Below are 12,029 nucleotides of genomic sequence, written 5' to 3'. Positions count from 1 at the left end.
TGTACTGAGACACATCCACAAACTCTCTTGGTTGTCTGAAGCTTTCAGACTGAAAGGAGATTCTCCAGTTGTGTTTGTCTCCATCTTTCCTGCTCCCCCCTTCCTTTCATTTCTATTTTTTTTAACACTGAGAATCTCAAGCCAACAACTCTTGGGTAATGTAAATAAAACTGGAACCATGAAAGAGATTTTTCTACCCACAGCTCCTACAATGGATTGTACAACAAATATATCTCAATACGTTCACAGGATGGAAGAAACAGAACCACTAAGAAAATATTTTAATAGCACCGAAGACTATCTTCTTTTTCTATATGGACCAAAATGCAGCCACCTGTCCTTGCCTAGAACTTGGATTTATGCTCTGATCTTCATAGTTGGTGTGTCTGGCAACCTTTTAGTGTGCCTGGTGATTCTCAAGCACAGGTATTTGAAAACACCCACTAATTACTATCTCTTTAGCCTTGCAATTTCAGACCTGCTGGTATTACCCTGTGGGATGCCTTTGGAAGTTTATGAAATGTGGAGCAACTACCCTTTCTTATTCAGATTAGTAGGCTGCTACTTTAAAACAGCTTTTTTTGAGACTGTGTGCTTTGCTTCTATCCTGATTGTCACCATGGTTAGCATAGAGAGATATATGGCAGTTCTTCACCCCTTCCGAGCCAAGCTGAAAAATACCCAGCAGCGAGCTCTGAGAATCATCCTTATCCTATGGCTTCTCTCAGCCCTCTTCTCTCTTCCCAATACCAGCATCCATTGCATTGTGTTACAGTATTTTCCAAATCACACAGAGGTCCCTGGTTCTGTAATCTGTGCTGTGGTCAAGTCCATGTGGATCTACAACTGGATCATCCGGTTAACTTCTCTCTTGTTTTATATGCTTCCAATGAGTGCCAACAGTGTGCTCTACTGCCTGATGGGGCTGAAAGTGAGTTCTTGACTAACTATGTCCTGCTTTTCTCTACTTTAGTTCATATTTAATACTGCACCTCATTTGACATTGTTACAACCTATACTTCATGTATCTTCTCAGTTTTGCCGTTTATATGGAAATGCATAATGGTTAAGGAAATATCACCGTATAGAAGTGAATTGCTCATAAAAAAGCCCCTTTCACATTATTAAAGAAACCAGCTGCCAGCACTATTTGTAACATAATTTCAGCTGAATTTAATTCTAACACCTTTACCATGATATCATTTTATCCAAAGTTCTACTTTCTTTATTACTGTGTAAGATTAACAAGTCAGATTTCTGGCTTTAAAGTTAGTAAAAGTTAGCACACACACACACACACACACTATTCCAATTTTTTTTCACAGGATTTTTTAAGGAATAATGTCTATATGTAGGATTCCAGAATTAACCTATGTGCTCCTAATTAAAATCAGAATGAAACCTGTTCATAAAAGCCCTGCATTATTGCCAAGTACATATTATAGCACAACAATAAACAGAAATAACAGAACAGAATAACAGATACTGTTTAAACAGGTGGGAAAAAGATACATGAATAAAAATAATTACTGGGCTGCATTCTAGATAATAAAGTTTCTAGGCCTCGATAAAACAAGGATAAAATATTAAGCGCAAATAAATGCCTGCTTTTTATGTTTTGCTAATTGCCACAGAACATCATCATCATCATCATCATCATCATCATCATCATCATCATCATCATCATCATCATCATCATCATAGTAATAATAACAGAGTTGGAAGGTACCTTGGAGGTCATCTAGTCCAGCCCCCTGCTCAGGCAGGAAACCCTATATCATTTCAGACAAATGGCTGTCCAGTCTCTTCGTAAAAACTTCCATTGTTGGAGCATTCACAACTTTTGGAGGCAGGTTGTTCCACTGATTAATTGTTCTAACTGTCAGAAAATTTCTCCTTAGTTCTAGGTTGCTTCTCTCTTTGGTTAGTTTCCAACCGTTGCTTCTTGTCCTGCCTTCAGGTGCTTTGGAGAATACCTTGACTCCCTCTTCTTTGTGGCACCCCCTGAGATATTAGAACACTGCTATCATGTGCCCCCTCATCCTTCTCCTCATTAAACTAGACATACCCAATTCCAGCAACCATTCCTTATATGTTTTAGCCTCCAGTCCCCTGATCATCTTTGTTGCTCTTCTCTGTACTCTTTTTAGAGTCTCAACATCTTTTTACATCATGGTGACCAAAACTGGATGCAGTATTCCAAGTGTGGCCTTACTAAGGCATTGTAAAGTGGTATTAATACTTCACGTGATCTTGATTCTATCCCTCTGTTAATGCAGCCCAGCACTGTGTTGGCCTTTTTGGCAGCTGCAGCACACTACTGGCTCATATTTAAGTGATTGTCCACTAGGACTCCAAGATCCCTCTCACAGTTGCTACTATTGAGCAAGGTACCACCTATACTATACCTGTGCAGTTGGTTTTTCTTGCCTAAATGTAGAACCTTACTTTTTTCACTCTTGAATTTCATTTTGTTAGATAGCAACCAATGTTCAAGTCTGTCAAGATCCTTCTGTATCTTAAACCTGTCTTCTGGAGTGTTGGCTATTCCTGCCAGCTTGGTGTCATCTGCAAATTTGATGAGTTCCCCATCTATCCCCTCATCCAAATCATTGATGAAGATGTTGAAGAGCACTGGGCCCAGAACAGAGCCCTGGGGCACCCCACTACACACTTCAATTGTTATTCTCTTGTTTAAGTAGTAGGAAAAAATGGCAAATAAGTTTACTCTTTGGCCAATATAATTTTGGAACTGCATCTAGATGCTTAGCAGAGAAAATGATTTAAGCAGCATTGTGATTACTTAGTTTCTGAAAAATGCAACTTAAGTTCACCTGATATGTTTAAAAAAGCAAATTAAAGGTCACTAGTTTTTCAAGAAAAAAATAAGGTAAATTCACTTGGAGCAACCCAATCATATTATGGCATTTTTCCAGCATATGACTGGTGTGAATGGTAGAATCAGTTTTCTCTTTCAAGAAAAATACAGATCAATACCACAATTAGCTGGAGGGCAGGATGTAGCCCCCTCAGATTGGGCATTGCCCATTTTTCTTCTACCTGTTCCCTTCCCAAGGCTTTTCTTCATTTCTTTAGTTCCCAAGCAAGAAAATGTAAAATATTTGCCTAAGGGACTTCTCTAAATGTGTTTGTGAGGGGGGGAAGGGGGGGAACTCCTCAGAATTTTGGAGTTATTTCACTAGAATCTGATTCTGCACAATGACATATAGTAAAACCTTGAGAAAAATATACCAGAAGAAATAGTGTTTTTTATCTATTGTACTATTATCCTCTGTTGCATTTGCTATGTTATCTCAAGGGCTCAAATGACTTCATTTCTATTATGTTATCTATTCTTACAATGCTACAAGGGAGGATAATTTTACCTAAGTGACTTTGCTTTATTTATTAAAGTAGGTAGGATGGGTAGTTACGTATCTCCAACAGATTGCATTGATCAACAACTTTAGAAAAAGTAGTCACAATATGAGCAACTCTGATGGCAAGATTGGTTGATTGAACTGATTTTCAGTTCAGTTCAGATCAATTCCTTTACTTTTTCTTACTTTTCCTTCCTATTAGGAAGAGATAGATCCTTGGAAGCAAAAGAAATGCAGACAAATGTTAAACTATCATGCAGAAAATTTATCACAAGGATGCTGTGTGAGTACCAAAATGGTGGCTTCGTATTACTGACATATTATTAAGCAGGTTAAGTCTAGAATAATATATATTTTAGAAGACCATTAGATGTCATCTAAATAGGCATCAGGATCCAGCTTGTTATCCATTATGGAAGATTTCAGAAAGGAAGGAAAGAAGAATGGATGTAGCAATGTTTAGAGTATCTGCTGTCTTAGAAGTCATTATTGTTCTAATTCCAGATAAAAGACTCTGTTCTGGAGAACTCCTTTATTGAGCAGAAGGACAAATATATGTCAGTAAATTTTGATTCATTGGGGCCAGAAAAACCCTGCCACAATCTTATTTCTCCTTCTAAGAAGTAACACTTTGATGGTACAACCACATTTGTGTAAGTCTACCCAACTTGCCTTGTGTAGGAGGGGGAAAGAGAGAAGTCAAGAAAGGAGGAACAGTTTCCAAGAAATTCTTTCCATTTCCCCTTTACTGTCCCAAATCTGGATAAACAAAATACAACAATTTTATCTATATTTAATATAAAAAGATGTAGTAAATAAATTTCCAGAGCTCACCCAGGTTTTGATGAGTTGGGAAGACATCTGGATTGTTTATATCCTTGGGGTTTAATACATCAAACCAAGAAATGATACACCTTACTCTGCTATCAGTTGTCCTAGTAATCATTTTTGGGGTACGTTGGGCCCCATTCCACACAGATCGTCTTTTCTACAGCTTTGTTGCAACCTGGACAGAACCTCTTGCAAATATTTTCAACATAATCCATGTGATCTCAGGTAATATTTCAGCTTGGATATATTATTAACCCTAAATATTTTTCTCAAACTGAACAGGAAATAGGACTCTGCAATTTTAAGATGTGTAGACACCAAATAAATTAGGCTGATCCAGCCCATAAGGAAGAAAGTTCAATGAATGTTACCTGTTCTTCCTTCCAATAAAAGTACAACAAGAAGAAATTAAATAATTAAAAATGTGCTGTTCTTTAGAACATCCACAGTCAGAAGCCTAAAGTGCCCTACTTTGACCTAAGCAACAGAGCTGGCTCCATCATAAGTAAATATATTAGAAAGAAAAGGGGTTATTGTTTTATTCTATCATTCCTTCATAGTCTGACATATAGTAAAATTAAATTTGAATAAATTGATAATTGAATTTGAAAACACATCATTCAAGAAGCAAGTGACAGCTGTTGCCAGGAAGAATCATTCAGTGTTCCAATTACATCCCTGTCTGGACTGTAAGGCCTTTGAGAGAATTATTCATGCTGAGGGTCACCTTGTGTTCGAGTAATTGAAATGTCATGCATCTGGGGGTTCCCTTGAACAATTGAAACTGCAGTTGGTCCAAAATGCAATGGCTGAACTGAGCAGTTATGGGAAGATCCCATTGTGTTCATGTAACACATCTACTTTGGGAGATGCAGTGGTAGGCTTTGAGTTCAATTATGGCATAGGGCCTGATTACTAGTGCAGCATCTTTTTTCCATAGTGGTATGCACCATGTCCCATCTACTGTATTAAGAAATGCTGCCTAATGGGACCCAGGATGCAAACCTTTTCTTTGTCATGTGGAATGAGATTCATACAATCCCAACCCTGATCTGACTTAGTTGAGCTCTTAAGATCTTACTCCAAGCTTTGGGTTAGAAGGGTGATAGACCCTTGAGGGCTCTAATTTGTGAGTTGTCACCTGTTTTCTCTGGACATTCGTTTTTAATTTTGTATTGTCTCTTTTATAGCATTTTAATTTATATTTTACATTTTGTACACCAGAGTTGCAATGAAGTTAGGCAACTTATAAATTAAATAAAATTGAATTAAAAATTAAACTATATGAAAGGGGGATAGCAATCTTTAAACAAAGAAAGATTCACCAATTAGAGTGGCTTTCCTCCCCAAAATAATTTGTTATATCCTGGAAGAACCAAGATAAGTATACAAATCATCAATAATCTATATTCTAATCTACAATTTGTAATCTGTAATTTATTTTCTATTAAACTATTATTTTCTTCCACTCAATTCTTAGAGACTGCCTGGACAAGTCCCTGCAGTTTTCTTGACAAGGTTTTTCAGAAGTGATTTCCATTAGCTACTTCCTAGGATTGAAAGAAAGTGATTGAGAGTGATTGATCTAAGGTTACCCAGCTGATTTTGTGCCTAAAGTGGAACTCAAAGTCTCCACTTTTGTGCCTAAAGTGGAACTCAATGTCTTAACCATTACACCAAACTGGCTCTCTAATCCCTATTTCTATTCCTATCTCTTTCCCACTTGTTAAATGTTGCACTGGCATTTTTTAATCCAACCAGAATAGAGCTGAAAGGGACCTTGGAAATCTTCTAGTCCAACCCATGCTCAAGCAGGAGACCCTATACCATTTCAGACAGATGGCTGTCCAGTCTTTTCTTAAAAACCTTGAGTGATAAAGCCCCTACAACTTCTGAAGGCAAGCTGTTCCTCTGGTTAATTGTTCTCAGTGTTAGGAAGTTTCCCCTTAATTCGAGGTCTCTTCTCTCTTTGATTAGTTTCCATCCATTGTTTCTTGTCTTCCCTTCTGATGCTTTGGAAAATAGGTTGACTCCCTCTTCTTTGTGGCAGCCCCTCAGATATTGGAACACTGCTATCATGCCATGTGTCATGGTTCCAACAGATTAAACTTCGAGGCATTGTTTTCCTTAAAGAATCTTTTATTTGGGAAACAAAGTACTACATAGTTGAACCCAAAAACTAAATTCCCCTGGATACACAGTAACAAAGTACAATTCCCACCCCCAATAAACAGTCATAAAGCACATTGCCCAATTAGCTTGAAGTGCAGGCTTTCTCCCCAGTTCTCCAGCCCTCCAAAATGTTATCAGCTCTGGACGCAGTTTGTCCTTGGATTCCCATGGCAGAGTTATTACTATTATGGCTGACTGAACTCTCATCCCAATCCCCCTTCCCAGCACCAACTAATTCTAAAAACATAGAGAAAATGGCTACATTCTCATCTGTTGTCAAAGCAAGAACATCCGATGTTAGCAGCATTGACACCATCCCTAGTCCTTCTTTTCATTAAACTAGACATACTCAATTCCTGTAACTGTTCTTCATGTTTTTGTCTCCAGGCCTTTAATCATCTTAGTTGTTCTTCTTTGCACTTTTTCCAAGGTCTCAACACTTTTTTTTGTAATTTGGTGACCAAAACTCAATGCAATATTCCATGTGTGGTTTTACTAAGGATTTATAAAGTGGTACTAATACTTTATGTGATTTTTATTCTGTCTCTGTTTATACAACCAAAGATTGTACTCATTTTTGGCTCCTGCTGCATACTTCTGGCTCATGTTTAAGTGATTTCCAGTAGGACTCAAAAGTCTCTCTCACAATTACTATTTTTGAGCAAGGTTTTACCTAATTTGTAGTTGTACCTTTGGTTTTTCCTGCCTAGGTATAAAACCTTGCTTTTCTCTACATTAAATTTCATGTTATTGGATAGGGCCATTGTTCAAGTCTGTCAAGATCTTTTTCGATCCTGAGCTGTTAGTGTCATCTGAAAATTTGATGAGTTACTTTCCTATTCCCTCATCTGAGTCATTTATGAAGATATTGAAGAGTACTGGGCCCAAGACAGAACCTTATGGTACCCTACATGTAGATGTAATACCATTAAGGACTTACTTATTGAGTATGGTTTGTCAGCCATACTGTTATTATTTATGTTATTTTCTGATATTGTTAGACATAATTACCTTACTGTTGTTCTTTATAAAGTAGAGACAATTATCCTAAGGAAATCTCAGCTGTGATGATATAATTCAGCAATGTAAAACAGATTTTTCCAGACAAATTTTTAATCTTTATAAGCCATTATTAAAACATGCAATCCTTCCCCCAAATATCAGTGAAAACAATTGTAACATTAGCATGATTATTATATACTGCAGTCCAAACCAAGAACTCACAGTAATACTCAAAGTAAAATATCTAACCATGGAAGTAATGGATCTTGGCAGATTGTTTACCTGCTCTTTCATCAACAGTCTCAACAACCTCTCCAACCCTCAAGGGTTATAGGCAAGTCCTTACTTGTAGTCTAGTTCTTTCCAGCTTGGAAAACCATCTCTCTCCTTTGCTTGGGCAATAAATTGTATCAAGGTCAGGCAGCACAGAATGATGGGGAAGTATGTTTGGTCAGATGCCTTATGTCAGTATTCCCACCACTTTCTTCTCTTTCTTCCCTATCTAGGCATTTCTAGTGTATAGCCTTCCACTCACAGAAGTCTGAGCAACAGCCATAATGTTAGGAAATTGGGTATTTGAAATCCGTGTGTCTTATATAATCATAGAATATAAGGATTAAAATTTACATTAAATATCAACTAGTCCAAGTTCCTGGCTAATGTGGAATCCAAAAACTGCAGCATCTAACTTCTGTATAAGCATTTCCAACAAAGTGTCTATGGAGATTTTCAATCATCCAGCTCCCAAAGGTGCTTTTCAAAAGAAAACTGGACTTTCTTGGTTTTTTCCTTGCAAAACATTTCACTTTTCATCCAAGAAGTTTCTACAGTTCTGAAAAATTGAAGAAGCTTCTTGGATGAGAATTGAAACATTTTCAAAGAAAAAAAATGAGAAAGTCCAGTTGCCATTTGAAAAGCACCTTTGAAATTTCCAAAAACATCCATCACCTTTCCAAACCAACAGATTTATTATTGAACAGTGCTTGTCATTAGGAACTTGTTCCTGTTGTTCCTTGGAAATCTACTTTCCAGGAATTTAATTTAATTTCACGTCTTACCTTCTCGAATAACTGCCAACAATTCTTCTACATGACATCAGTTCAGATGCTTGAAGACAACTATCATGCCTACCTGTAATCTCACATCAACTTACCCAGCATTTCTGATTGCTCCTTGTAAGTTTCTCTTCTGAGGTCCCTTATTACCTTGACTCCTTTTCCTCTGGGTAGGCTATAGTTTGTCAGTATCAGTATTGTCTGTGGAGATTCTCAGTCATCCAGGTCATGGCTGTTCCAAAGGTGCTTTTTTAAAAGGCAACTGGACTTTCTTTGTTTTTCCTTGAAGACATTTTGCTTCTCATCCAAGAATCTTCTTGGATGAGATGCAAAACATGTTCAAGGAAAAACGAAGAAAGTCCAGTTGCCTTTTGAAAAAGCACCTTTGAGAGAGTATCAGTTTCATTTCTAACATGAGGCAGTAAGACTTGATGCAATATTCTAGCTGCAATCGACAAATGCAGAATGCAGAGGATTGATTATTTTTCTTGATCTACTCTTTGTTGATGCAGCCTATTGTGTAGCAGCTGCATCATACTCACATTCAACTTGTGATCCATCAAGACTCCCAGATCTTTTTGTATGTGCTACTTCCTAGTAGTTCCTAGTTCAACTCCTGGTTTCTCTTTTTTCCCCATTTTGAAGATAGGATCAGCATTTGCTCTTCCCCAATACTGTGTCACTATCTTTGTTGTCTGTGTTCTCAAAATCAGTGAAGGGGTCCAATAAAACATTGCAACAAAACACCTTGCAAATACAACCATTAAATGTTTCTATCCTTCCCTTTTTTCCCACCCTTTGGGAACTTTTTTCACCAAAATTGGGACTATCCCATATGAGAATAAATCTGCCAGTTAAAAGTGGGGAGGAAATGGAGAGAGAAAAATCTGTAGATGGGCAAGCATCTGGTAAAAAGAGAACGCTCCTACACAAGTTCTTTACAGCGGTATGCAGTGGTTTATCGATCCTATATCCCAAAATGGAAATTTACAGCTGTCATGTAGTACTTTAGCCTGAATGTTATCATGTTATTGTAATGATTTTGTGAATGGTTGCAGTGTCTCCCAACTTTGACAACTTCCAAGTGTGTGGATGTCAATTCCAGGAATTCTTATCTATGGCCGTGCTAGCTGTAGAATTATGGGATTCCACAATATGTAAATTGCCAAGGTTGGGAAATGGGTATAGATGTTCCTTGCAGCTGGGAGCACTTCTTCTTAAAATTTTGATCTCAGAGAAGAGTTAATCTAGTTGAAGTAACATTTTTGAATCAGTAGAAACTATGTTTTAGAAATATATGCTCACATATAGCTAACCATATGTCTATCAACTGGTTAAACCGAGATAAGCATCCTAAAACATTTATAATTTTCTATTTTTCTCTCCCTGATATTTTTTCAAGTTGCTGTTGATTTTACCTGTTGTTTTCATCTCTCTCTCATTCCCTTACTCATTAACTCTCCTGTAGGTGTTTTTTCTTCTATTTGAGTTCTGCTGTGAATCCCATAATCTATCATGTGTTCTCCTGGTGTTTTAGGATGGCTTTTTTAAATGTCATCTCTCCTCAATGCAAATATTGGCACCCAAGACATCCCACATCCTGACAAATTATTTTCATATTGGGGGAAACAACAAAGCAGGATACGCTGAAGAGTGAAGCCACCCAAGTATGCATCAATCTTCCTTCTGAGTTCTCACCTGTCTAATAGCCCATGACAACAGTATCTGTGAGAGAGTCTCTTCTTGTGAGATGGGCAGCCATATACATGTGATAAATAAACAAATTAAATGTACTGCCAAACAGTTTTTGATCCATAAGGACCAAATAGAAACAATGCTTTTGACACTAAGAGATTCCAAGTATAATTCATTGTTGAAATAAACTCCAAATGGTATGCAAGATAAAATATGATGCAATATTGGTAAATTATTTTCATAAAATGATTATCTATTTCAATCCAATGGATTAAAAATAAACCAGAAGCTTAAAACATAAAATACTAAACTGCTTTGATTAGCAATAAAATATCCATATACAGTAATAAGTATTAATAAGAACTAGTTAGCTTCCTCTACTGAGGAAAAGCCCAAGCAGAGAGGTAACTTTTAAAGTATGGCATATTGGTAGATTCATGAACTATAAAAGGTAAATTATTCTGACTTGTTTTGAGTCATTTAAACATTTTTCCACATGCCGAAGAAACTGGTCATTGATCCCTTGTTCTCATATACAAGACCCATATAAGAAAAAAAGGTAAAAATGAAACAAATAGGATCTGAAATGTACAGTATAGATGAGCAAGGGTGTTCATGCAGAATGATAACATAGCTGAATTTGAAGTTGGCTCTAGACATTATATTTGGCCAGAAGAAGAATTGACTTGTATGAATTTGCTTATATGATAAAAGCAGACAAAATGAACAAAGTGCGTTTGTTCTCTATTAGGTTGTGTGCCTCAAACCTAGCCCAATGTTTTTCCATGCAAATTTTTCAAGAGAAAAAGAAAAATAACAAAAGCTACATGCACTTATCCCTATTTAACAAAATGTTATTTTCTAAAAGCCTGGTAATGCTACACAATGGATCATTTTCTTTTATTCTGTAAAGCATGCCTACTGTTGAAAGCAGGTAAATAAAGTACATTAGCTTAAAAGGGGAAAAAAAGAACAAAATGGCCCATGATCTGGCATAATGTCATGATATGATTGTCTGTCTGTTTTTATATTGTAAATACAAAAGATGCTTGTTTCTACTGTTGTTTTGAGACAACAGTGAGCGGTGGTGCAACATTTTGGATCAAAAGAAATTCATGACAAATTTCTTTTGCACCTCTTGCTGTCTGTGGAGATTCTCAGGTATCCAGGTCATAGTTGTCCCAAAGATGCTTTTTCATGAGGCAACTGGACTTTCTTGTTTTTCTTTGAAGACATTTCGCTTCTCATCCAAGAAGCTTCTTCAACTCTGACTGTATGGTGGGGATGGTTCAGTCAGAGCTGAAGAAGCTTCTTGGATGAGAAGTGAAATGTCTTCAAAGAAAAACAAGAAAATCGAGTTGCCTCATGAAAAAGCATCTTTGGGACACCTCTAGCTATGCCACTGAAGAGGAACCTATGTGGTTAACTGACTTATTATGGACAAAGATGTCTTTATGGTTCTGAGCAGGCATCCTTTAATATCACTGTGCGAGCCTGGGTACTGTTATAGGTTCTTGGTACCTTATGAAACTGAAAAACAAGATCTCAGCGCTATTTCCATTGCTGGAAACTGATCCCTATCACTCTGCACCTAAGGAAACTGCGATACGTGAATCCATTCCTTAGCAACTCCTTATGTGTCTTTGCTATTTCTAATTCTTTATCATTTCCCATGCTGAACTCCAGATCAAGTTAATTGTACATAGATTTCATATCTGTTAAAGATAGAAGGGGCACTTGTAAAACTCTATCCCAATCAGTAGATAATGAGGGCCTTAGGCTATGTTCAGAAGCTTGCAGAAAAAAAGAAAGAAATGGATTCCGCTCTATTTGCCTTTATGCCGTGCTTCCAATCAATGGACTTTCTCCTTTTGTACATCCCTGAAAGTCATGC

The 12,029-nt window shown here is 37.0% G+C and overlaps 1 protein-coding gene across 1 annotated transcript; it reads left to right on the top strand.

The window, feature by feature from the left end:
- The first annotated feature begins 211 nt into the window (after positions 1-211).
- Positions 212-10,044, top strand: NMUR2 (neuromedin U receptor 2). Its single transcript, XM_015824790.1, has 4 exons — positions 212-935; positions 3,583-3,663; positions 4,311-4,439; positions 9,914-10,044. Exons 1-4 carry the CDS (start codon positions 212-214, stop codon positions 10,042-10,044), a joined length of 1,065 nt encoding a protein of 354 aa, XP_015680276.1.
- The last annotated feature ends 1,985 nt before the right edge of the window (positions 10,045-12,029 follow it).

This window comes from Protobothrops mucrosquamatus, unplaced genomic scaffold, assembly GCF_001527695.2.
Source record: "Protobothrops mucrosquamatus isolate PMUCROS unplaced genomic scaffold, P.Mucros_1.0 scaffold2355, whole genome shotgun sequence".
NCBI lineage: Eukaryota > Metazoa > Chordata > Lepidosauria > Squamata > Viperidae > Protobothrops > Protobothrops mucrosquamatus.
Note: the sequence above shows the minus strand (reverse complement) of the source record. Positions and strands in the feature narration are given on the sequence as shown.